At 42.2% G+C, this 27,443-nt stretch overlaps 1 protein-coding gene across 2 annotated transcripts in view; it reads left to right on the top strand.

Annotated features, from left to right (window-relative positions):
• Positions 1–19,904, top strand: part of LOC124719995 — a 517,761-nt gene extending 497,857 nt beyond the window's left edge. For both annotated transcript variants that reach the window (XM_047245223.1, XM_047245222.1), the window contains 3 exons: positions 4,634–4,851; positions 5,106–5,232; positions 19,572–19,904. In XM_047245223.1, coding sequence (XP_047101179.1) covers positions 4,634–4,851; positions 5,106–5,232; positions 19,572–19,730 — 504 coding nt within the window. In that variant the 3' untranslated portion in view covers positions 19,731–19,904. The remainder of the gene's footprint in view (positions 1–4,633; positions 4,852–5,105; positions 5,233–19,571) is intronic.
• Positions 19,905–27,443: the final 7,539 nt, after the last annotated feature.

Genomic DNA, 27,443 nt, shown 5'->3' with positions numbered 1-27,443 from the left:
CAGTGTGCATAGATGTAGCTTTAAAAACAGTTTAGTAGTTCTTTTACAACTATTTATTTTCAAAAAGTGATTCACCTAGCATTTCAACCCCATACGTGGTTACATTTTCAATAATGCTAACAAACGTATTTCTTTATTTCTGACCAAGGAACCGAATACCAGTTTTCATAGATCTGGCCTCAAAATTGCGTTAATAGAAAATATTTTCAAAAACATATCTGTCCCTTTTTCACTCCCTTAGTAGTGGAAATTCGAAAAATACCTTCTTAAGCGATGTCTACAGTATAAAATCATAATCCTCTATAAATTTCAAGTTTCTATCGTTAGAAGCTTGGTCTGTTCGATAATGAGTCAGTGAGTGAGTGGGCCAGACGAAACATGGCCCTTTATATACAGAGGTTAGACGAATATTATTACAGTAATTGTGATCAGTTTGTGACCTCTCATTATAAAAGTGACACATTACCACATAAACTGTTGACAGAATTCATGAGTGCGATAGTGTCTGATTTTACAGTATGACGTAGTTGCATTTAAATTACATAAAAAATGTCCAGACAAGAAAATGAACCCTCGTGCCCTCTAGATACTTGTTTTTAGATCAAAAAGTCTTACATTTTATATTCACACTCCCACAGCAATTTAATACAACTTTTGTTAATGACCCTTTACATACATATTCATTTAAAGTAAATCTAATCATTAAATCTAAACAATCATTAACTGGTGCGATTAGATGAGGAACTATGATGGCCTTCTTATTTCCTGTAGCTTGTGAAGGATTTATGATTCTCGCACATATGCGTATTTGACTTTTATGAAATAGTCTGTAACTTTTGAGAGACATAGAGAATTTGGAACGTGGCCTGTTGTAGTCTGTGCTGACATTGTCACTTTTTGTTAAATATTTCATATGCTGTGATTACTTCAGTGGTTTAAGTGTTATTAATTTCTGTTGTACTGTGTAGTATTCATAATTAACTGTTGTAACTTGCTTATCATTGAATCATGCATGAAGGTAGAATGAGCTCACCTAACAGCTGCAATTTTTATGCTGTATTTGCTTTTATGTTGGCTTCTTAATGAGGCCTGTACCATAGTTCCCATGGAAAAGCAATATACATCTTATGTTTTCGTTCACTGTAGTCGCCATTGTGTGTGCTCCAACCGCTTCACCAGTGCCTGTTTGAACCCACCCGTAAAATTCCCACATCCAGCAGCACTCTGTGCTAGTGTAGCCAGCCCTTCTCAGCCACCAACTAAACACATAATTAACGCCGCCTCTGTTAGCTGAAGGCTCCATGAGGCAACTACCCATAATGTCACAATTCTGAACTATGAAAACCGCGTTCCTGATGCAGCTGCCCCATTCCTCAGTATATTATGTGACAAATTACACGAAATAAATGAAAACAAGTACTTTAGAAGCACTGTAAGTGTTTAGTGGCAATGTAACATAGTTTAAGAGAGAATATAAACTCGGAATACATAGTGAAGATCGAAAATGCTAATACAAATGAAGAGTTTCATTAAGTGAATAACTTCGTAAATTTTTAATACGTTTGGTGTCTATGGAAATTGTGTTTATCTTTAATATTGAATGATAAATTAGTCTCAAGTATATTCAGGGCGTACATTTCATACTTTACAACTTTCCTACGTATAGAAAGTTGTTAGATGCTAAATAACTTCCTCTGTGAATTATCAGAGTGATCAATGAATGCAGTATAACTAATGAAAATAAAAAGTTGCTAATTGTTTAGGGATAAAGGAGACGACTCAGCGAAAGGAAGAAGTGCTGTGTCATCGATAGTGACACAAACAAGAGCTTGGCTACCTTCTTGAATGCACTTCCTTTTTCAAGGTGAAGGAAAAAAACATGCACACAAATACACATACACACACTCACTCACCTGCACATGCCTCTTCCTCTACATTGTGCTCAGCCGACAGCCAGCTCTTCACTGGCCCACGATGAGTGGACTGTGCCGAGTTAGAGGTGTGCAGTAAGGTGGAGTGAGGAATGGAGAGAGTCCAGAGGCACGGAGTGGTCGAGGGAGTGCCAAGCGACTTGTGGGAGAGTGGGAAGGAGTCTGTAAGATACCTAGGGGTGCAGGTAGAGGGCCAGATGGCAGAAGGCTGAGCATACACTTTCATGGACTAGGCAGAGAGATAACAGTACACAATCAGCTGATGTGGGGACAAATTTGGTGGAGGTACTGGGACACAGGATGGTGTATACTCTCTCTCTCTCTCTCTCTCTCTCTCTCTCTCTCTCTCTCTCACACACACACACACACACACACACACACACACACACACACACACAACTATGCAATTCAGTAAAGCTAGTGGTGATGGATGGGTTGTGAAGAAGCCATTGAAATCCCATATGTTGTGCTCTGCTGCATGTTGTGCCTCTGGGTGGTCTACCTCGTTTTTGGCAACAGTTTGGCGGCGGCCAGTCATTCTAGTTGACAGCTGGTTGTTTGTTATACCAATGTAAAACGCTGTGCAGTAGTTGTAGCAGAGTTTGTATGTAACATGGCTGCTTTCACAAGTGGTCTGACCTCTCATGGGCTGGGATAAACCTCTGACAGTACTGTAGTAAGCTGTACTCAGTGAGTGGATTAACCAGGTCTTGCATCTGGACCTTTCACAGCGGTATAATCCTTGTGGCAGGGGACTAGGGATGGGAGTGGCAAAGGGATGGGCTAGGATTTTGTGGAGATTGCGTAGGTGGAGGAAAACCACTTTGGGAAGCCACCCAGCCGGACCTACTCCAGTCCCATCACAGACTTATCCTACCCTATCAGAGCCTGGACCACCTGTGAAAGCCGCTCTGTTGCAGACACTACACAGCGTTTTACATTGGTCTGATAACACAGCAGCTGTCAAATAGAATGAATGGCCACCACCAAACTGTCTGCAAAAACTGGCTGGACCACCCAGTGCTACAACATGCGAGGTTTCAATGACAACTTCAAAACCCATGCCATCTGGATCCTCCCCACCACCACCAGATTCTCTGAGCTGTGAAGATGGGAGCTATCCTTACAGCACATTCTTTGATCCTGCAATCTTCTGGTCGAAAGGAAAGGTAACTCGGTGCCCCTCCACCCCCACCCAGTAGTGTGTGTGTGTGTGTGTATGTGTGTGTGTGTGTGTGTGTGTGTGTGTGTGTGTGTGTGTGTGTAAGTGTGGGTGTTTGTGCGTATGCCCTCCCCCACCCAGTACCACTGCATCAACTAAATGTGTGCTGTTATCTCACTCCCTAGTCTATGAAATCATGTTGCCAGCATCGTGACACCAGCTGCCTTACCTGCACCCCTAGGTAGCCCACAGACGTCTCCCCACTCTCCCACAAGCCGCTAGGTGCTTCCCCAAACTCCCTCCCAGCCTCCCACTTCTCTCCACCCCTCACCCATCCCCATACCCTCACCACACCCCAATATACTTACTGTTGGCCAGTAAAGAGCTGGCAGTCGATTGAGCATAATGTAGGGAGACATCTGTGCACATTTGTGATGTGCACTCATGTGGAAGTTTTCCCTAGAGCTAGAAAAAGGAAGTGCATTCTTAAAGCCATCACAGCTCTGTACCCTTTGTTTGTGTGCTTATCGACAATGCAGCACTTCTGCCATTCGGTGAGTTGTCTGCTCGATTCCAAAGTAATTCATAATTTTCAAGCAAAACTTCCTGGACATTACAATTAAAATTCAAAACAGATAGTGTTTCTCTTCTGTTCTTTTAGAAACAGTCAAATATGTTTGTTTTGCGTAGCCAATCAAACGTTTTTTATGGTGTACATGTAAGGGGAAAGCACAGTCTCGATACTAACCAGCTACTAATGTAAACAGGCACTAAATAGTTTTTTCAGATTATGATTCCAAAGAAAATAGATGGATATAATAAAAAAGATTATCATGATCATAATCACAGTCTTACAGATCCAGAAAACTCATAGCTTGTAGTGTACATTAACTTTCTATATGTGGTACCTGTAGGCCGATAAAAAATATATTTTAGTTTCACAAATTTATTTTGATATTCTTCAGTGGATCATACAGACAGACAAGTTTTTTCATTTCTAATTAGTGTTTTTGAGGAATATAACTTCATATATTTCTATAATATATAATTTTCTTCCATGTAAAATTTTGTTATGGAAATATAGAAACATTTCACTTTCTAGTCCATATGCTATTCTTTGCGTGAGTTTTTCATTTTACATATTTGCCCATAACTTAATGTAAAAATGTGCCACCAAATAATATTTCACTTTAAAGCAAGGTAGCATTTTTTTCTGACGTGGCTCCTTCAGTTCTGCACTTTAAATACAGAAATTATATACATCTGACACTAACAGTTCTTTATTAATGTGACTTTTCTCCGCTTATTCCGCTCTCTCCTTTTGTTTCTGTCTCCGGTCATCGTATATTCATATCTGGTGCGAAGAGCACGAGAGCAACATTGAAGATGTTCTGTGTTCAGATTTACCTTCTCCAGGCCTCGTTGTAAACTTATTCATTGATATCCTATGCAGTGTTGTGTGTGCACAACAAAACAGCATAATACTCCATTTGGAATGGTTTCTATCATAGTATTTTCATTCAAATGTATTCGTTCTCAGATTACAGGTTTGTCAGCTGCCAGGACATACTCCGTGGCCGTTTCTGCGAAGACGGTGACTCTGGGTGAAGAATCGCGGATAATAGGCCACACTTATCCTCCAAAAGCAATTTTGCCACAGAATGCACTCACAGTAGTTAACACAGAAAGTGGTAGCTACAGCCCTGATGTAGTTACCTTGCAGATTCATGCTGCTGACAGGATTAATGGTGTCAACAGGTAACAAGAAAAGAATAATTTATGGATTGTTTTCTGCACTAGATGATGCCATAGTTCTTCTGACGTGGAGCATAATGTTTTCACACATGAAATCCGAATTAAACATAATAATGCAGCTTATAAAGTATTACACAGACTGTAGTTTTCAATATAATGCTAAAATCGTATGGTTGAGAATGCAAAATGTTTGGTAACTCTCGTATTTCTAATGTGATATGAGAAATGTAACTTTAGTTTTCCCTTACTCCCTACAGGACATACATCCTCCTGTACCTGACCAGAGACTCAAGTACACAGCAGCCATTGGAAGACAACGACTTAGCTACTTTATTGCAGTCAAGATTTAATGAAAATTATCATCTCATATCAGAGTATACACAGGTAAGCGATTTTCCCTTTGCCTTCTGTTATGAATGGCTGCCCATGTTTGAATTATACACACTAGGCAGAATTTCCAAAATACATTTCCAAAGAACGTCTTTACTTCTCAAGTCTTTCTGAAATATATGAAAAAAGTAATAAAGAAAGGTTGCACCATCACTGATAATGAAAGGAAGAGAAGTGTCAAATACATAACAAAACATAATTACTTAAAAGTCGGTTTTGAAAGCTACATTTGTGAACATGATGGTAAGTTTAACATTTCTGAAACCAATCTACCCAGATAAAGACAGTCACATGTGATGTGTCAGTGGTATTTTGATATAGATGAGTTAGTTAAATTCCTAGTAGTTTCTAGATACATGCTGGCCTGGTAGAGATAGGTGCACATGTTGCAACATATTGCTGTGAATCCATGTCTATGTCAAGTCCTAAACTTCTCTGTGATGTGTCCTGTAGAAACGTATGTGACACTGAGTATGGAAATCTGCTTGTCACCTGAGAACTTTGAATTCAGTGCTCTTCTTGGTGTCATTTTATAGAAGTAGTTTTATACTTCAACAGTATCTTATTCTCTCCCTTTTATTGAATCTCCCCTATAACACTAAAGTAAATTTATACTGCACAAGCACACATTACATCCATCAGCACTGTATTCTGTGGTAAATTACTAGTGATTAGAAATGTCAGAGCACCAACATCTTACAAGAAATAGGGCAGAACCAAATGTAGTCTATGATACATTAGAAAAGAAACTAGGTTTCTCAGAAATCTTCTGAAAAACATATAGTTGCAAGCAGAACTTAAACAAACGTCTACATCTTAAAAGTTTTCAGCAGTAACAAGAATTTGGCGGGCAGTTGGAACTCAGTTATTATAAAATATCAGCTATCCTTTTGTATCAAAATAATTGAAATATAACTATGGAAATAGTTACTTACACTGATAAATTACAGTTTTTAAACTCTGCCTGTTTGAAGACTTGACATCATGGCTGCAGACATGTTACATGTTAATGGATATAGGTAAGCTCTGTGGAGCAGACATGTGGAACGAAAAACTCACCAATATTTAAAAACACACTTTGCTGGAAACCTTAGGAAAGGAAGTCATACTGAATGCTTTACAACAGCCACTATGTCCATATTGTGCACATCTTATGTAGAAAACTTGAACCCATTATGTAACCACATTGAAGATATCAGTAAAAATGAGTGACTGCTGATAATTTTAATACACAGTCACTAAAAAGTCTCCCCAATAAGACTTCATTGAAATCAGTAATATTATGAGTTGTACTTCTAGTGTAAACCTTTGAAGGAGGACACTCAAAAATATCCCCTAATAGAGTCTTTATAGACATATCATTATTTTAACAGTCTTCTGAAAGTCAGTCTCAATTTAACAACATTTCAGTTACAGGTGTAATCTTTGCTTTGTCGCTTGTAATTCTCGGATTCATAATTTACCGAAAGTACATATTTTTTGTTTACAATATTCTAATGAAAAGAAATTTTTGTGCAGTTCGAATGAGAATCTGGGAGTATAGCTACTTAAATCAATACGTGTTTTCTCCACAACACAATCGTCACTGTTGTAGATACTCATCATAGTCTTTACTGTCCGACTCCAGCAGCTCAATGGTCAGCATGATGCATTGTCAATCCTCTGGGCCCCAGTTCGATTCCCGGCTTGGTCGGGGAATTTTCTCCGCCCACGGACTGAATCGAGTGTGGAACTGGTCAAACCGAATGAAGACCTATCCTCACTTACAGCATTCCACTGTCTATGTAGTTCTATATTATTTGCCTTCATTTCAGCCATTTTTTAGACCAAAGACTGCACTGTTTCCCACGTGGTAACCCCCTATGTTTCTCATTCTGGCACTGTGGAATATCTATGTAACAAATACAACAGAAAAACGAAATAGGAACAACAATGATATCAACAACCACAACAACAAAAACATAGGCAACTGCAATGTTAAAACATTACTTCTATATCTTATGTGTAATACTGAGAAATCTTGTCTCAGTTTACTGTTTCACATAAGGAACAAATTTTTGTCATATTTAACACTTAACTGATGCTAGCTCTGTGCACAGTGCACTCTGTCCCATTAAGTTGTACTGTGTGCGTCTTACGGGACTCATGCTAGTGTAATCATCAACATTTTTCCAAAACTGTAACAAATCGACAGGTTCCTCTGGCTTAACGAAGTGTGCCATACAGTGCTGCCATTTGCCAGTCATAACGCTTGCATGCGGAACATGAGAAAAATACAGTAATACAGTGCAGTCAATCCAGTCAGCCTTATCTAATTCGATGCTGTATGCTGCAGCTGGAGACGAGGTCTTTGATTCAGCTGTAGGAGTGACAACAAGGCTTCTGACTCAATTTTCTAAGGTCAATCGTGATTGAGCTTCAGGGAGGATGGTGGGTCCAGGCTCCTAGTGGTCAGGAAGGCCTTCAGCTCTCCACCTGGGACTTGGCTGCGGCGGTGTGGTGCGTAGGTACTAGGTTGTTGCCCAACAGTTTGCCAGTGGCAGCCATACCATCGGTATATTTATTCCACCCCCAGAAACCGACGCTCGTGGTGCTGCTTGGTTGCAGTGAGCACTCCCGAGCTGCAGGCTGGCCTCGTTTGGTGAAATGTGGCTAAGTCCGTAAGTGTGCTGCCATCATGGCTGGCGTTCAGTGTTGTCCCGTCTAGCACACATTAGGTTAAGGTACACAGTCTGACAGTGGGGTCCGACTGACTTGGGTCCTGGGTTCGGCAGCACAGGGCTGCCAGTAAAGGAGGCTGTTACAGCTGGAATTTGTACACAGCTTAGTGAGATGTTGTAGCGAAACAAGGGCTGTATCGTTTGAGAGATGCAGAGGCGCGTGATTATGCCGGGACTCACCACAATTCACTGCGAGTACCGCCACGTCACCATAAAGCGTCTGCGCGTAGCACACAAGTATTGCGTCATAATTAAGAACGAAATTAAAAGTTAAAACTGCCGTTTTCAAACTTTTTTCAAGATATATGTTAATGTACTCATGTTTTAAATGCCAAGTGTGTGGGTGAAAAGATCAGTAGTTTTCATAAATATACCGTTTTAAGAAAAAATTAAATGGCGCTAAATAATAAAGCTATGAAGCAAGAAATTGGTCATAATTAATTGGTGCAAGTCTAAATTTGATTAAATAAAAATTGTGGTCAGAATCCACGTTTTTAAGAAAAATTGAAGGCGCTAAATATTATACTTAGAAATGTACAAATTTGGGTAAGGTTTGAGTTCAACTTAAAGATAATAATTACGTGACCACATTAAGCTACTGCTAATAGTTTTCGAATAATTTAATGAAAACTAAATTTGTAACTAAAACATACCCGTTTGTAGTAGATTAAGTATCTGTAATTGTAATGCTAGAAAATTTTGTTTATTGCACATGATAAAACCTATTAAATAATGAAGATATAACAAATTTCAGGGCCGTACTGTTAATAACAACCAGTACAAGGTCTCTTAAGTTTATATTTCATAGGGAAGGATCTGCTGTCAGTTGCCGGCCAGAGTGGCCGTGCGGTTCTAGGTGCTGCAGTCTGGAACCGAACGACCGCTACGGTCGCAGGTTCGAATCCTGCCTCGGGCATGGATGTGTGTGATGTCCTTAGGTTAGTTAGGTTTTATTAATTCTTTCTAGGCGACTGATGACCTCAGAAGTTAAGTCGCATAGTGCTCAGAGCCATTTGAACCATTTTTTTGCTGTCAGTTCCGCTCTAAAACTTCTAGAAGGCGACGTTTTTAAGCAATCGAGCTGAAACTTTCTCTGTAATTTCAATGAACGTGCCTACATGCAGGCAAATATGAAGATGTTCTAAATCAATTCATAATTACATTAATAAAGATTATGTGTCAGAGAAAGCGGCCGTTTAGTAACTGCTGCCGTGTGCATAGGGCGGATGACAGCAGGTGTTCCCTTGGCCGTCCGCTGCGCCACGTATATAAATACAGCCTGACAGGCTTCACTTCGCACCCAGCCACTGTACGATCCATGTCACTCGAATGCCGTATTGCGCGCTGTTGTAAAACGCTGATTTTCTGTAATAACTCGCGAGGACTGTACACCGTCCTGGATCGCTTAGATTGTCGCCAATGTAATTGTTAGTGTGCCGTCCGTGATATTTACAAATTCGCGTGGCAAATGGGGAAATTATCTTCCACTTTTGTGGCGAACATTTAATTTAATTAAGTATCAGTAGTCAGGGCGAAAGACAATATGGTAGCAATTTACCATAGAGCTCGCCTCTGAAATGCTAATAGTGCTGTTTAGGAAACAAAGATCTACTGTCAGTATGAACATAATGGCATTGACAATGTTATGTGTGTGAAACTTTACCAACTATAAGTATAAACTAGAACTCTAAAATTTCATTTATGATGATAGTCCTGATCCCGCTTAGCAAAAAGAGAATAGAAACATTTCTTTCAGTGGGCTGGACAAGAATGTGGATGTGCAGGCTGGAAACTATGGTCAGTATGTTCTCCATCGCTTTCTAGCTGACCACAAAAATAGTTGCCAGGCTCTCGTAAAAAGGCGTCGAATCAGTTTATATAATTCCCATAATTACCCGCCGCCCCGTAATGTGTACTGACGTGTGCTCAGCCACATCGATTGTGGAAAATGACTGAAGCTGTATATGGCTACTCACAGGTGATGTGCTTGTATATCTGAAAGTTGTACTCGCAGAAAATTTCGTGAAATGTACAGCCGTGATGAAAAATAACAGGGAACAGAAACAGCCACGAAATTACTTGGAGTTTGCATACAGGGTGATCTGAAATTGAACACCCGCACAAAACGTGTGGATGCCAGGAAGATTCTTTGAAAGATCACAAGCAAAATTATTTGATCTGTGGAAGAGGTAATTTACAAAAAGGTTGAGCAGTCAGGTACATATTGGCGCAAATGTTCAATAGCTTTGTTCTTTCTCCACTGTCAGCTCACAATTATTTTTAGCGTTGGTGACAATGTAGTCTTGTCAGAGAGGTTTCATTTCTACATTCTTAGTTTTCACACTTCATTGTTAGCATTCCCATTGTGTTTGTGACAGCCTGTATTATAGGTAGTGGTTCAACAACAGAAATGTAGCATACTGATGTTAAGTAAGTACTGTTTTATGAAGAAGTTCTTTGTTTTTCCGGGTGAAACTGTTTGCAGTAGATCTAAATATGTATACTGGGGGTTTGGTTTGAAAGAAGTTGTTATCCATCGATTTACATTCTGTTTATAAACTGAGTTTTTCAGTCAGGTCCATGTGCACAGACTGGGCAGCTGGCAGGGTCAAAAATGACTTCTCTTCGTATCTCTCTTTTGTTTCGTAACAAAGGTATCGCGGAATGTTTGCAACCAGGTCTGACTGAGCAGGATGTCCTAGACATCCCGTCGCCCCAGACAGTTGGAACGTACACAGTCCCCCTGATCTAGCAGTTCCGACGGATGGGGACTCAGATGATGATGATGACAATGAAGGGGGAAAACCAGACATTCTCAACCATCGGCAACTCCAGGCCAAAGCTTAAATTAAGTCTGATGAATTAAAAAACAGAAGCAGATTTGAGAAATTCGGAAATAAGCAGAAAACTTGTATTTATACTTATGGTGCATTAACTTCTAAACTGGAACTTTTTCCTGACTGGAGCTCTTGCACATGTGTTGACAAGTGTAGTGGGGAGTTACTCTCTGATGATGATCTCATACAATTCCTAGTCGAAGAGTGAAACACCTGCACACTTTCTAAGAACTTCCCAAATCCTCACACAGCGTCTCAGGAAATAATGTGTTTCCTCGGCATCGTCATTCTAAGTAGTTGTAACCCTCTCGTCAGTAAGAGGCTACACAGCGTTTCCAGTGTGGACACAAGGTACGAGCTTGTATGGAATTCGATGAGAAGGACAAATACTCAGATACCTACACTGTAGTGAAAGTAATAAATTTGCTGGAAAGGTCAAGTTGTGGTAAAACAGATCCTTTACTGACAGAGTAAGAGACAAATGTAATAAACTCTTTGTTTCTCAACATCAGCCTTGTGAGGAATCGATGATAAAATATTTTGAGAAACACACTTGCTAGCAACTTATCAGGCGGAAACGATTTGAATACAAATTTTCGTTTTGTCCGCCACTTCTGGATGTTTTGTAAATTCTTCTTTTTATCAAGAGAAGTCGCCAAATGCAAAAGCAGAACAGTTTGGTAATGCTGCCACCTCACTCATTTAGATGTAGAAGATTTAACATTGGAAGTAAGGCTAGTGCCACAGAATTTCTTCTGGGGATTTGATGTTCTGACTTTCCCAGCAGAACAAGTTTATGGAGGGACGGGAACTATTAGAAAAAACCAGAGTTCTCAAATCTTGCCTCATTTCTCCAAAGGAAGAGCTAGCTAACGAATTGCGAATGGGATTTTTAAATCTTCATCTTACAAGGATGATGGCGTTATTGTAACAGAATGGGTGGAAAATTCAGCAGTTGCTGAAGCATCTAGTTCTCATAGAGTGGAACATGTCTTATATTTAAAATGATACTCTGCACATGGGAAGAAGACCATTTCAACACAACGTCCTCAAATTATGGCAGCCTATCATAATTATATGGGCGAGTGGGTATGATCCATGCTTCTAGATGCAGAATAAATACTGGGCAGGGAAAAGATACTGGCTTTTATTTTCTTGGCCGATTGACATACCTATAGATAATACCTGGCAGCTGATGGAAAGAACAGGAGCTGGGGCTGCTCAGCTTGAATTCAGAAGAGAGAATTTCAATGTCACAGAAAAAAAATGAAAATACGCATCTAAGTGCCAAAGATCACATAATAGCTTTAATGCATTACTTACGTGTATCATAAGTCAATAAATTGCAGAAAAGTAAAGTATTGTATTCTGAAAAATGCGAGCCTTTAAGGATTATAAAAGAAGAGAAAAATCGAAAGAAGATCGAAAGTCCAGTTGAAAAACATTAGAAGCTCACGAAAACGTTCATCATCTTCACTGGCACACGTTATGAGGCATATAAACGTTTACTGATGAAATTCTGAGAGGATATATTTGAAAAAGAATCTGGCAACGTATTGCTTCCTCACATACATAGCTCATGAAATTATCATCATCAGAAAATCAAGGAAATCTGAACTTATACGGAAACATACCGACATCCATTCTTCTGTATACCGTTCGGGAAGGAATCAGGAAAAGGGAAGCACGACAGTGGCATAGAAAGTTTCTCTGATCATGCACCAAATGGAGGCTTGTTGACTGCAGCTATTGCTTGACAAGTTCTGGGATAAGGTTGCAGGTAACTGTATGATGTTCTAATGTACACAGTTTCCCACAGATAACAAGATGACAAAATAAATTCCGTTTGCGTTTCTTTGTTGAACATTTTGCTGACGAAACATAATTCTCCATCTATATAGCCCAATCTTCTTTATTTAATCAATCCCACAAGTGCAGTGTTTCTTGCTTTCTAAAAGTAATTTACACTACTGGCTATTAAAATTGCTACACCAAGAAGAAATTCAGATGATAAAAGGGTATTCATTGGAGAAATATATTATACTAGAACTGACATGTGATTACCTTTTCACGCAATTTGGGTGCATAGATCCTGAGAAATCAGTACTAAGAACAACCACCTCCAGCTGTAATAACGACCTTGATACGCCTGGGCATTGAGTCAAACAGAGTTCGGATGGCGTGTACAGGTACAGCTGCCCATGCAGCTTCAACACGATACCACAGTTCATCAAGAGTAGTGACTGGCGTATTGTGATGAGCCAGTTGCTCGGCCACCATTGACCAGACGTTTTCAGTTGGTGAGAGATCTGGAGAATGTGCTAGCCAGGGCAGCAGTCGAACACTTTCTGTATCCAGAAAGGCCCGTGCAGGACCTGCAACATGTGGTCGTGCATTATCCTGCTGAACTGTAGGGTTTTGCAGGGATCGAATGAATGGTAGAGCCACGGGTAGTAACACATCTGAAATGTAACGTCCACTGTTCAAAGTGCCGTCAATGAGAACAAGAGGTGACCGAGACGTGTAACCAAAAGCACCCCATACCATCACGCCGGGTGATACGCCAGTATCGCGATGACGAATACACGCTTCCAATGTGCGTTCACCGCGATGTCGCCAAACACGGATGCGACCATCGCAATGCTGTAAACAGAGCCTGGATTCATCCGAAAAAATGACGTTTTGTCATTCGTGCACCCAGGTTCTTCGTCGAGTACACCATCGCCGGCGCTCCTGTCTGTGATACAGCGTCAAGGGTAACCACAGCCGTGGTCTCCGTGCTGATAGTCCATGCTGCTGCAAACGTCGTCAAACTGTTCGTGCAAATGGTTGTTTTCTTGAAAATGTCCCTATCTGTTGACTCAGGGACCGAGACGTAGCTGCACGATCCGTTACTGCCATGCGGATAAGATGCCTGCCATCTCGACTGCTAGTGATGCGAGGCCGCTGGGCTCCAGCACGGCGTTCCGTATTACCCTCCTGAACCCACCGATTCCGTAATCTCCTAACAGTCATTGGGTCTCGACCAACGCGAGCAGCAATGTCGCGATAGGCTACAATCCGACCTTTATCAAAGTCGGAAACGTGATGGTACGCGTTTCTCCTCCTTACACGAGGCATCACAACAACGTTTCACCAGGCAACAGCGATCAACTGCTGTTTGTGTATGTGAAATCGGTTGGAAGCTTTTATCATGTCAGCACGTTGTAGGTGTCGCCACCGTCGCCAACCTTGTGTGAATGCTCTGAAAATCTAATAATTTGCATATCACAGCATCTTCTACCTATCGGTTAAATTTCGCGTCTGTAGCACGTCATCTTCGTGGTGTAACAATTTTAATGGCCGCTACTGTTACATGTACACACGGTCAGTATGCAGAAAACCGACAAAGAGACTGGAGATAGAAGGAGAAATGTCCTAGGAACATGTGTCCAGAAACTGACGGTGTTCGTGCAACGACAACAAATTGTCCGAAAACACAGTGCAGAGCTGCATCGTATCCACGTCACAACAGATCTTGAAAGTGGTTCCAACGCCATGCACGCATTCACACGTCGAATCATGGATTGCTGTACCGTTTGACACGTTCCAGCCTCTCTCCGAGCTGCGTCATACGCGCTGTGAACATTCTGTTGAAGGTACTGCACATCAGGTACCGGTGCAGCATACACGACGCTTTTCAGATGGCACCAGTGATAAACAAAATAAAAAACCTGTCGGCTTTAAGTCCAGTGATCTAGCAGGCGGTGCTGCAGGGTCTCTGTGTCCTATCCAGAGTCCGATGACGATGCTGTTGGGGTGTCGGTGAGCTGTAATGCGGACATGCGGTAGTGTTTTGTCACGCAGAAACCACATAACCTGTCATGTTGCCAAAGGCACATTTCGAAGAAGCCCAGGTACATTCCTCCATCGAGGCATTGTGGAATAATAACTGGCTCAAGTATGTGTTCGCCAAGAATTCCTGTCAACACACTCAAGCTGAACCGATGCCGATGGGATGACTATTATGCAGGTTGATGATGGCAGTTCTGCTAAAGGTTGCTTCATCAGTAAAGAGGACTGATGACAGAAAACCAATAATGGTGACGATCTGGTGCAAAAACCATTGGTAAAATACTTCCTGTAGAGGGAAATCCATGCTGATAATCGTTCTGCTTGTCGTAGGTCTACGTCTACATCTACATTTCGCAAGCCACACAGCGGTGTGTGGCGGAGGGCACCTTACGTGCCACTGTCGTTACCTCCCTTTCCTGTTCCAGCCGCGTATGGTTCGCGGGAAGAACGACTGCCGGAAAGCCTCCGTGCGCGCTCGAATCTCTCTAATTTTACATTCGTGATCTCCTTGGGAGGTATGAGTAGGGGGAAGCAATATATTCGATACCTCATCCAGAAACGCACCTTCTCGAAACCTGGACAGCAAACTACACCGCAATGCAGAGCGCCTCTCTTGCTGAGTCTGCCACTCGAGTTTGCTAAACATCTCCGTAACGCTATCACGCTTACCAAATAACCCTGTGACGAAACGCACCTCTTTTCTTTGGATCTTTCTATCTCCTCTGTCAACCCGACCTGGTACGGATCCCTCACTGATGAGCAATACTCAAGTAGAGCCACCTCCTTTGTTGATGGACTACATTTTCTGAGGACTCTCCCAATGACTCTCAACCTGGCACCAGCCTTACCAACAACTAATTTTATATAATCATTCCACTTCAAATCGTTCCGATACATACTCCCAGATATTTTACAGAAGTAACCGCTATCATATAATCGTACAATAAAGGATCCTTCTTTCTACGTATTCGCAATACGTTACAATTGTCTATGGTAAGGGTCAGTTGCCACTCCATGCACCAAGTGCCTATTCGCTGCAGATCTTCCTGCATTTCGCTACAATTTTCTAATGCTGCAACTTCTCTGTATACTACAGCATCATCAGCGAAAGGCCGCATAGAACTTACGACACTATCTACTAGGTCATTTATATACATTGTGAAAAGCAATGGTCCCATAACACTACCCTGTGGCATGCCTGAGGTTGCTTTGACGTCTGTAGACGTCTCTCCATTGAGAACAACATGCTGTGTTCTGTTTGTTAAAAACTCTTCAATCCAGCCACACAGCGGGTCTGATATTCCGTAGGCTAGGTGATGGGGACAGTAGCGGATGTCATTGAGGAAACCATGTTGTTGGGCCACTTGCCTGGAGCTTGTGCCAGAGCTCATCTCAATATCTTGTAGAACCCGGTCCTCCCAATCTGGTGTATGCACAGTTTGCCGCCTCCCAGCATATTCGTCTGTCTGAAAGGACCTATGATCACACAAACGCCTAAAAGGCGCTTAAAATGTTGGTGCCTGCGAGGGTACTTGTTTTGGTACAGCTGTGCAGCCTGTCGACTGTTTCCACCTGATTTGCCATACACACACACCATCTCGGCCTGTTCCTGATATCAGTACCGGACCATCCTGGTGCTTACAGTGCCTTGCGTCAATCGGACAGTCTTCAACGCACAAGGAAGACAATTCCCATGGTCAGAGCAACTGCCATTCGTTAGCGCCGTGTACCATGGCAACAGTGGCTTTCCGGTCTCATGCTCATAGGATATTTTTCCTCTTTTCGAATCAGGCATCCATACTTGCCGGCTGTAGTTTTTATTAATGTTACCCTGTAGTGGAATGTCCTATTTTCTTTAAAATCATGATGTGAAAATCGATGATAAATATAACACCACCAAAGCACAAGAGTTGTCAGACATTACAAGAAGGCATTTTTTCCAAGTCTGGTAACTTGGTCTAGTGATATCTTTTTGTATAACGTACAACGACGGGACAAAACACGATGACTGTTGCTCAGCGCGATAGTGGATAGCGGCTGGCGGCTTTCTTAGTACATTATGCTGTTAGAAAACATACCGTTTATAAGTGGAGCTGGGAAGAATAAGCAATCGTCGAGTGATGATGTGGGCCATAGATATGGGAAATCCACTGACGTAAGTGACTTTGCCATATCAAAGATTGTCATGACCAGTCGCTGGGCAACGAGCATCTCAGAAATGAGGAAGCTACTGGGGTGGGTCACGCGTTTGCGAATCTACAGATATTGGTTGAAGGAAAGAGAAAGCTTGATGTTGGAAGTGCACGCCACTGAGATTGGAGGGTCGCCCACTCTGAAAATCATCTCACATGGTGATCAGTAGCAGATCTGACGACAGAGGGCAATGCTGTTGAAGGTGCACACTGTTCAGCACACTCTGCTGAGCAAGGGGTTTTGCTGGGAACGACCTCTAAATGTTGTCACGTTGACCCAACAATATCATTCATTACAATTCATGTGCGAGTGTGATCATCGACATTGGACCTCGGATAAATGGAGACGTGTCATCTGGACAACTGCGTCACGTATCTTCTCATGCTAACTGGACCGTCAGGCCCAGATAAGCTATTAGGCAGATTGCAGCTGCTTGAAGGGTGCACTGCACCACAGACACAGGTCATTGGGGGCTGTATTATGCTTTGCGCAACATACAGCTGGGATCACACAGGAGGTGTGCTAGTAATCAAAGGCACTATGAGAGCTGTGGACTATGAGACCATTACTGTGGACCATCTGCTGCCCTTGCCACTCGACATCATACACAATCGCGACTACAATAAGTCAAGCACTGCATTGCACTAGACTACTATTCTAAGACAACAATATGATCAGTCGATTCCACCACACATATCCACACACACCTTGGAAGATGTGCTATGACTGTGCAGTTGGTGGGTCGACTTAGTAGAGCCCACTCAGCAAGTGCCGGGAATTCTGAATGGATGTATGCAGTCTGCCTGGAACAGAACTGATGATGAGAGAATTGGATTAACTTGCTGGTTGTTCATTAATTCACCACCAAGTGAGTATAACGCAGTTACATGGCTTTACAATAAGCTCTCAACGATAGACAGCAGCCAGGTTCCACATTTACCTTTCACACCAACGCTACGAAAGTCACAGAGCACATCACACGTAGAAATTACACTCTTCTCAGTCTTTGTTTACAGCAACGTATTTTTATGTAAAGACTCACTTAACAAATAACTACCTTCTTAATAAACTTAAAATATCTCCACTATATAAACCCGAGCTCACTGAAGTTATTTTGTCTATTCGCATAAGGGAATTGGACACGAAATGTTGGGGAGATACAGCCTGTCCACAAAATGAAAAGTGAGAGCTGCTGATGGTGCGGGAAGCCGACGTTCCTGGAAGAATGCTTCAGCCACCGTGCAGGCTGGCAAGAATCAATTGTTCCTCTAGACTGTAGAACAGTATACAGAGACTTACGGAGAGACTGTCGATATGCGTTAGTTGCGTTGGTACTGTTAGTAACTCATATCTGTATTCTATGCGATATGCGTTTGTTGCGTTAGTACTGTTAGTAACTCATGTCTGTATTCCACGTCGATTAACACATTTTGTGGGAGGTAAGCAAGCCCACACATGTCTGCGCACTGCATTGCCTGTTATTCATAAGGTGTACTGTGGTGAGTATGCATAATCTTCAGAAACATCCTGCAGTTGCTTCTTGTGACGTAGTGGGATAATGGCATGGGGAATAATCACATCGCACTTCAGTTTGCAGACCAATGATGGATGGTACTGTGTGACCACACTGCGCTTCCACCCACCCTCCACCCTCACCCCCTCCACTCTGTTCCATCCCCAGAACAAAATCTATCCCTCAGTGTGGCTCTTCTGCACGTGTATATGGTACACAGTCTAATATTTCTTATTAACCCTTTTCATTATACAGCACACACTAATTTTATTCCATTCTAAAACTATTTTTGATAATTTGTGGTTCTTTCATCATCGGGACAGCAGGAACGATAAGTCCTAGACAAAAACTAAATGGGACCTCTATTGTAGGATATTTAACATAATGTAATTTTGTACTGAGAAAGATTTTCACTTCAAGAAAAACATAAAAACAGTTAGCTCCACCAACCCCAATGCTCACATCCCACTTGTGGGGATTTTTAGTATGATGTTCATGACACTCTACCCTTACCACTGTACAAAAATTTGCGACTACAAGAATTTTTCCAATATTCCTCCATTTTTGGTCTTCTTTCTCTGAGTGGATGATAGCGATTATACTTTGACGTATTGAGCACCAAAAATTAACCTGAGCTGCACCTGTGAAACGCATCTGGGACGCTATAGGGCATCAACTCTACACACACAAACCAGCGGCTCATGGTTACACCGTCTACGTGACGTGTGGCAAGGCGTCTGCAAACCTACCAACGAATTCCTGAATTCATGCCACACAGCTCTAGTGTTCTTCAAAGGTGGACAAACGTGATGTCAATCAGCTGATCACAGTTTTTTGCTTTATCAGCTTGTTATTGTAATATAAATTAAGTACAGTAAAACACACATTCCATTTCAAGAACGTGGAAAACGCATGAGTAGAAACTCAATATCACACACTTCACACTTTTGTTTCTTCAGTGTGTCATATAATTCGTGAGAAAACTGATAATTTTAGTTTAATTTTCCTTGCCTCATAATAACATAATGAGGAGTATATATTTTTTGTTATCAATTATTCCGCTATAAATAAAAAACCAAGAATTATTGGGATACTTTAAGTATTTAATTTATAAGTTTGTTTTTATACTTACATACTTTTACCATTGTCACTTATTTTGGTACTCTACAGACACTAGAATATCTCCAAAACAGTTCACGCGTGAAATAAATTTAAGTGTCTTTGCTTATATTTCAGGAAGAAGTAGAGAATCAATCTGTTGTCACATTCCATTTAAAAGAAATGGGATTTGTATCAACAGAAATTCAATTCCAGAAATATGCCCTTATATTGATTCAAGAATACATGGGAAACCGAAGTATGGACATTTTTATAACAGAGGAAACGGAAGTTTAAATGGAAGAGAGAAGAATTTAGCATCAGTGTTATAAGTCAAAACCATATTCTTGCAATATCGATGAAACTATAACATTTATATGGATCTTTAATTTGTGGATTAAAATAGTTGTTAAACAATCTTTCACCTTCATCCTATTATTCTTACAGAAAATAAAATTTTTGAGAAAATTACCCTTTTATTATTCATTCATCCTTGGAATCCTGCTCACAGCACACTACATTTTATTGGTTTCAGTGGTCAAGGGTATCACACAATAAAAACAGCCAACACATTAGTGATATTCATAATAAGGAACATGAATGTAATGAATTTATGATTCTAAGTAAATCCACGTTGAAAATGTCAATATATGAAACTAAAAAGTGGAGTTCATCCAGCAATTAGACCTCAACAACACACTGAACATAAATGGACGTCCACCAGGTGAATTCTACAGGCAGTAGAAGGCTATGTTCATACATTTGGGGCAAAATTCTCTTCACAGCAGGACTGGGAAGGAACATATCAATGCAACAAGAAATGTGACTGAACACTTATGTTTGCAAATGGTGGCGAGAGATACAGTAACCAAGCAGATATAATAACACAAAATAATCTGCATAATTGAGGAACTTTGTAATACATCAAGATCGTCACAGATGCATTTAAATTGTTAATAAATATCCCAGTAGATATGATTTGCATTACAATAGCTGTGCATTATAACCACTAGTGACGCTGCAACAGATGGCGATATGGCACGGCTATCGAAGTACTGGATGTGCTACCCATTGGTGACAAGTGATGATAGGTTAGGCCTTCAATGCGGGGCAACAGCGTGGGCAAGTGGTGGCACAACAGTCCAGTGATACACGCACGTCCAGTAGTGTGCCAGCAATTTTTTGTGGTAGCAAAGCATGTGTACTGTGCATTGGATGGTCGGTAGCTCGGATGTGAGGCACGCTGGTGAGTAGCCTCTGAAGCCGAGGCCCTCTGTTGATACCCAGAAGCTAGTTGGTGTTACCCTGAGGTTTGACGGCTCTAGTTCAGGTCTTGGCAGCATCTGATGTAGGAGAGGTCTGTATGCCAGTGGCTAGCAAATGTAGCAGTTGGTTGAGACTGGGTCACCCACTTCAGGTTATTGGCTGACCTGGAGTACTTTTTGGCATTAGCAACAGTCAAAGACAGTGCCCTGCTAATACTGGGCTGTCAATGTTTGTGACCAGTTTCCCAGCTTTTCTTGTGACTGATCCCACCTCAGACCATATATGGACTGAGGCAGGGTAACATCAGGTCAAGGTATGAGGTTATTCAGCTCGCTAGTGCAGTGGAATGAAGTCCTGCACCATGCTGCCTCAGCAGTATTCTGGTCTGGCAGTACGATTCTGCAAGTAGCGAGCTGGTCTGCCCAGCTACAGCCATGGACTGACAGACGGTGCAACTCTCTTCCTCTCTCAGAAGATCCAGTCCACTAGATCTCAGGCTGTTCCTAAATTTGTAAATTCGTTAGATCATAGAGCGTGTAGTTGGGGACACTAACGTCTACTTAAGTCGTAGTGGTGACCGACTCAGTCAGTATCTGCTGCATTTGGGGTATGGTGGATGATTCTCTGCTGTAGACGGACAGAGACTGTACAGGTAAGGACCAGGATTACCTAAAGACGAGATTCCTGTCGTCGTGACTCAGTGCTGGTATCTTCTGAATGTGTTGAAACGTTTGCTCTGTGTTAATTTGTCCCTTCTGTGCAATTATAATCTCATTCAGGGCGCTGGTAGCAACCGATTGACAAACACCTTCCCCTTTCACTGTCTCTGTTGTAGATACGAGGGTAATCCCAAAAGTAAGGTTTCCTATTTTTTTATAAGTACATAGACCTGTTTATTTGTACAGTGCTTTACATAAGTTTACAGCTTGAACATTTAGCTATTTTTCGACATAATCACCATGTCTGTCGATGCATTTTTGTAGACGCTGTGGCAGTTTTTGTATGCCCGTGTCATACCAGGTCGCCGTCATGCTGTGCAGAAAGTTTTGGACCCCTTCTTTCACCTCGTCGTCGGAGCTGAAACGCTTTCCGGCCAGATGTTCTTTTAACCTAGAGAACAGGTGATAGTCACTGGGGGCCAAGCCAGAACTGTAGGGTGGGTGGGTGATTATGTTCCACTGAAACTGTTGCCGGAGAGCAACGTTTTGCCGAGCGATATATGGGCGAACATTGTAATGGAGAATGTGTACTCCCTTGTTCAACATTCCTCTTCTCCAGTTCTGAATTGCCCGTTTGAGTTTTTTCAGTGTCAGCGTTAATTGTGGGCCCAGCGCTTCAGCCACAGCGTCTACAAAAATGCATCGACAGAAATGGTGATTATGTCGAAAAACAGCCATATTTTCAAGCAGTAAACTGATATAAACCATTGTAGAAATAAACAGGTCTATGTACTTATAAAGAAATAGGTGACCTTACTTTTGGGATTACCCTGGCATTTGCGGTAACTGTACCCAGATGACATACATAGTATACTCAGTGAAATCCTGCGCTCTGAAAATAGGATAGTGTGGCGAGGAAGGCCACCGGCATTCCTCCGCACCTGTCCCTCGTAGAAATAACTTCATATCACACATCTGAGACAGTCTGGATCTCCCTGGCGGGTATACCGGACGTATCATTTATCTTGATCACCCTAAATAACTGTTTATCCAGATGCTAATTACAAAGTGTTTCAAGCAAATGATCTTTATCCGTCGGGGGACATCAATCAGCATGATTGCCTTCGTTGTAGCTTTGTTTTTTACAAAGATACGAACAACGGTATGACTTTTTTAATTAGCACCCTTAATTTTTTATTCGGTAATTCATTTTCTCTTCTAAAGACCTATTCAGAAATGTATCACAGTGTACCATTCACTGCAACACAACATTATTAATTACATAATACAACACCGACGTTGACGCTCCCAGTGCTTAATGCAAGTACTCGGCGTAATGGAACACATCCATGTGCTGACGTTGACGGAGGAAAAATGTAAACATAAGTAGAATGCACATCCGTCATTCCATCATTTACCATCAGTTGAAGGGTTTTGTGAGTAGAATGTACACCAACGAAGAGAAGGTAGAAATGGGGAATGTAAGTTAGCAGAACAGTAATTCCAATACTGTTTTCTTATGTACGGGTACATTTAGTATAGTAGTTTAGTCCTGTTAAATACTGTTGTGTAGAGTAGGTATACAGCAAAGGCTGTCCTTCCTACAAACTGCATGGATATAACGTTTCTTTTATTGTTGTTCTTGTTATTGTTGTTGAAAGTAGGCGAACTGCCACGCAGGCAGCGGAACTGTACAGAGAGCCATATCCTGACAAGAACCCACCTTCCAGACGGATGCTTTCTCGTCTTCAGGAAACGGGAAGTTTAACCCACGACAACGGAACCGTCGTAGCACTTGCACAGACGAAGCTGCCGAAGTTCCTGTTCTCGCTTCCGTTGCTATGAATCCACATGTGTGCACACGACTGCTTGAACACCAGATTGGCATTCCTAAAACCAGTCTTACACGTCACCGGTTCCATCCTTACCATGTACACCTACATCAAGAATTGCATGGGAATGATTTACAGAATTGTGTACATTCTGTCAGTAGGCACAGCAGCAAATCCTCGCCAACTTCTTCTCCAATGTTCTGTTCACCGATGATGTTCCTTCTCAAACAAAGGACAGGTAAATACAAGGAAACCGCATTATTGGTCCAGCGACAACCCATGATGGCTTCGACAGGTGGAACATCTGCGTCAACGGAGGGTTAACGACTGGTGCGAGATGCTTGGTACCACAATTATTGGCCCTTATTTTATCAATGGTAGTCCAAACGGCACAGCGAATGCCAACTTCCTCGACCAAATTCTTCCTCCTCTTCTGGATGAAGTGCCGCTAAGAACCAGAATGCTTATGTGGTATCAACACAATGGATGTCCAGCACATAATGCCTTGCGTGCGCGTCGCGTTCTGAAGCGAAGGTATCCTGCAAGATGGATTGGTCGAGGAGAAGCAATTACTTGGCCTGCTAGGTCTCCTGATTTACATCCTCTGGACTTTTTTCTTTGGGGATGCATTAAAGACGTTGTCTATCGCGATATAACAACAGTTCCAAAGGACATGCAGGAACGTATCGTGCTTGCTTGTAATTCTCTTCAGCAGGCAACATTGGAAGCAGTAAATAATTCTTCCATTCAACAAGTTCACCAGTGTATTGGTGTACAGGGTCACCCCTTTGAGCATCTTTGAATGGTCTACTCCAGGGCAGTGGTACAGCAGAGTCAGTCAATTTTGTGTTATGTTTCTACTTGGTTTGCATTTATTTTCCGACAGCTCCAGCAAGTAGACGAGTTTCTAATCACGGGCTCCAAGTCAATGTTGTGCTATGTAATTAATAACGTTGTGTTTCAGTGAATGGATTCAGTGAATCATACCGCTGTTCATACCTCTGTAAAAAAACAAAGCTCCAACGTAGGAAATCATGCTGATTGATGTTCCACTGACGTCTAAAGAACATTTGCTTGAAACATTTTGTAATTTTCATCTGGACAACAGTTATTTAGAGTGTTGAAGGTAAATGGGACACCCTGTATAGTAATTTACTCTACTTTACATCGTCGCATACCGTCTGCTGATAACTTTGTGACCAAGTACTGCTTTCTTTCTGCTCTACCATGAAATCAGCACGTGGTAAAAGCACACTCAGTCACCTGCTACAATCTCTTGCACGGTCACTTACTCTGGAGTTTTGTAATTTACCAATTAGCTGAAACCATTTGCGTTTTTACAGGATTGGGAGGAGTCCCTTATTTGTCCGACTTTCTCTTATAACACATTTCATTTCTCCTTCTATTTATGGTCATACCATCTGAGCCTTGGTAAAAAAAAAAAAAAATCTGTTTGAAGAGCGCGCTGCAGCGCGTTGTGTGAAGTAGTCGCCCTCCATTTCTGGCGGTGGCGCCGCTGCGGTAATCGCAGCTTTTGTGTCTCCCTCTGGTGGCAAAGCGGAAAAGTTGCCTGTTCACGTGCATTTAATGGGTGCTATGAGCTCGGTAGAGGGGTTAGTCGGAGTGAGGCTAGGTCAGTCTCGCGTCACCATATGCTGGTCTGTCTCTCGTTTGCATTTGTGCGGCAGTCAGTGTATGTCTGTCGTCGGAGTGCTAGTACGTCTGTCGTTTGGATAAAACTTTAAAGCAAGAAAATGGGAGTCTTGCCACTCCGCCAGTAACAGAACTCAGCGAGTGGTCGCCCAGTCGGGGCTGAGTTCCTGCATCTGAGCCTGGCGTTAGGCCGCCAGTCTGGTCGAGTTGCTCGTTCAATGGTCATTGGCGGTTGGATCGGTCGGTTGGTCGGTCGCGCAGTGAGACACAAGGTGACTTTGTCCGCCTTGAGCGTCGGTGCATGTGAGGTCCCCACGTGAGTCCAGTGGGCAGCGCCGTATAGAAAGGGGTAATGGGTTCGCGGTTCACACGAGAGCAACAGGAGCGAAACCACGATATCGGGCCGGCCGGGGCGACCTGCGACGCCTTGAGACGGGAGAGCGGCGCGCCTTCCTGCGTCCGTTGAAGCGGCTGGCAGCGGATGGTTCGGGAGAGCGTTGGGGGTGCTGCGCCAGGTCATCGCCAGATATCGCAGTTTATTAGAAAAGTGATTGGTGATATGTTGTTTCATTTACTTCTTAAATTCTACTTGTTTTCTTAGTGAGGTCACCAGCCGCTTTGTTTTGGGGTCGTCCCACCATTCTTCTCTGTTTGCCCACTCATGGGAAGGTTGTTACTTGTTAATTGGGTGGTCCGTTTTTCCCTTGTGGAATTGGGGAGGTTTAGAGTACTCTGCGGTTCGGGTTGTTTAGTAAACGGTTTCATTTTTGTCACTGTTGACAAGAAGGGAGAAAATCATGCGAATAGAAGTTATCCTACTAACGTCAGTGAAATACTTCTAGCATTATACTACATCAAACTGTAAACTGAAATAAGTTACCAGTAAAGGTTTTGTAGTCATTTTCATTAGTCTCCTGTTACTGGAAGTAGCTCGAAATATGAGACTTTCGTTATACATAATTTTAGTGTGAGACTGTTAACTGGAAGTTGATTGAAGCATAGAGTTGGAAATCTGTCCATCAAGACAGGATAGAGCCATAGGTCATCCACATTGTCCAAGTTCGGATGACCAGCAATTCTGGAGGAATTATTTCGACACTCGGTAAATGCCATAAACATCCACTACACATTTCTTTTACATAAAAACGCTGATTACATATTATTTTACAAAAATTTTGAATAGATATCAAAAACAAAACAGTGATTTTTATAGAATATCTTGAGCCAAAGTATTAGGTCGTTTACGTCCAGCATGATCACTTGAGCAGTTCACCTGCATTAGTTTATCCAAAGTCGTTTCTGCCTGGGTTGGAAACCAACGATTATTGCGGCCAATAGCGTTTTGTCTCTGTATTCTTCCCAAGGACATGATTAGCTAACCCGTCATCACATTCGTCATTACAACGAAATGAATACCCCTAGCTGCATACAGGCGTCGATATAAGTAAACAGGGACAGTTGAAAATGTGTGCCCCGACAGGGACTCGAACTCGGGATCTCCTGCTTACAAGGCAGACGCTCTATCTACCTGAGCCACTGAGGACAAAGAGGATAGTGCGACTGCAAGGACTTACCTCTGACACGCCTGCCGTGAGACCCACATTCGCAACTTATTACCCTGCACTAAATGCATAGTGCCCCTGCCCATTATACTCATTACTCGCGGCTTTACTGCCGATTTTCGTAAGAGTTCGGGCACTGACTTCGCATCAGCACAGAAGAAGATGGTCAAATGGCCAGTGAGCCTTCACTACATATGTATGAAGATGGCATCGGACGTGTCCGAAAGAACAGATGCCATCTTCATATATACATTAGTCATTGCCTGTAGACTAACAACCGGCGGTAATTTCGTCAGATGAAATCATAGCGTAGTCAGGCTCGCTGCCATTTCACTGCCAGTCATTTACGTCTTTAACACCTGTGGATGGGAATACTGGAATGTCTAGAAATACTGCAACGAACCACGACGATCCGACATTGCTAGCAGTCTCTTTATCCAGTGTAAAAACTGGAACAGTGGACTCACAGAAGTTCGGTGATAGATTATCCTTCCGCCGTGACACCACTGAAATTCCATCACGAAATTCAGCGGCAATGTCTTTCAAGAATACTTCTCTAACCGTCGTTCGCCACGGATCTAACATTTTGTTCATGGGCTCTTCCATCTTCATTCTCTTTGAGAAAATTTTTACTCACAAGGAGCAGTACACTGGTCACTTGTTAAGTGACTCCATGCCAGGATCTCTATATTATCGTTGGCTGAATTTAGATAATGACTCTCCTCGACATTTGTTTCCGTTATCGTTCTAGAGCACTGAATACAATTACAGTACTTAAAAAAGAAAGATGTCCATTCCAGATGAACTAGCGATACAGATTGATGACTGCAAGATAGACGAAGTTCCACTGTACTCTTCATGCTATATCAGCCGCGGCAGTCTGGACACCTGTCACAGCTCCTGCCTGATGCGAGGCGCCCCGCCAGCCGCTGCTGCTGTGTGGGTTGCGTCGCGCAGAGATGAGGCGTTGCCAGGCAGATACACAACTGGCAGATATACAGATGACCGCCTCTCCGCTGTGGAGTGGGCAGAGCGACA

Source organism: Schistocerca piceifrons, chromosome 11, assembly GCF_021461385.2.
Source record: "Schistocerca piceifrons isolate TAMUIC-IGC-003096 chromosome 11, iqSchPice1.1, whole genome shotgun sequence".
Lineage (NCBI taxonomy): Eukaryota > Metazoa > Arthropoda > Insecta > Orthoptera > Acrididae > Schistocerca > Schistocerca piceifrons.
This window is presented reverse-complemented; position numbering and strand designations above follow the sequence as displayed.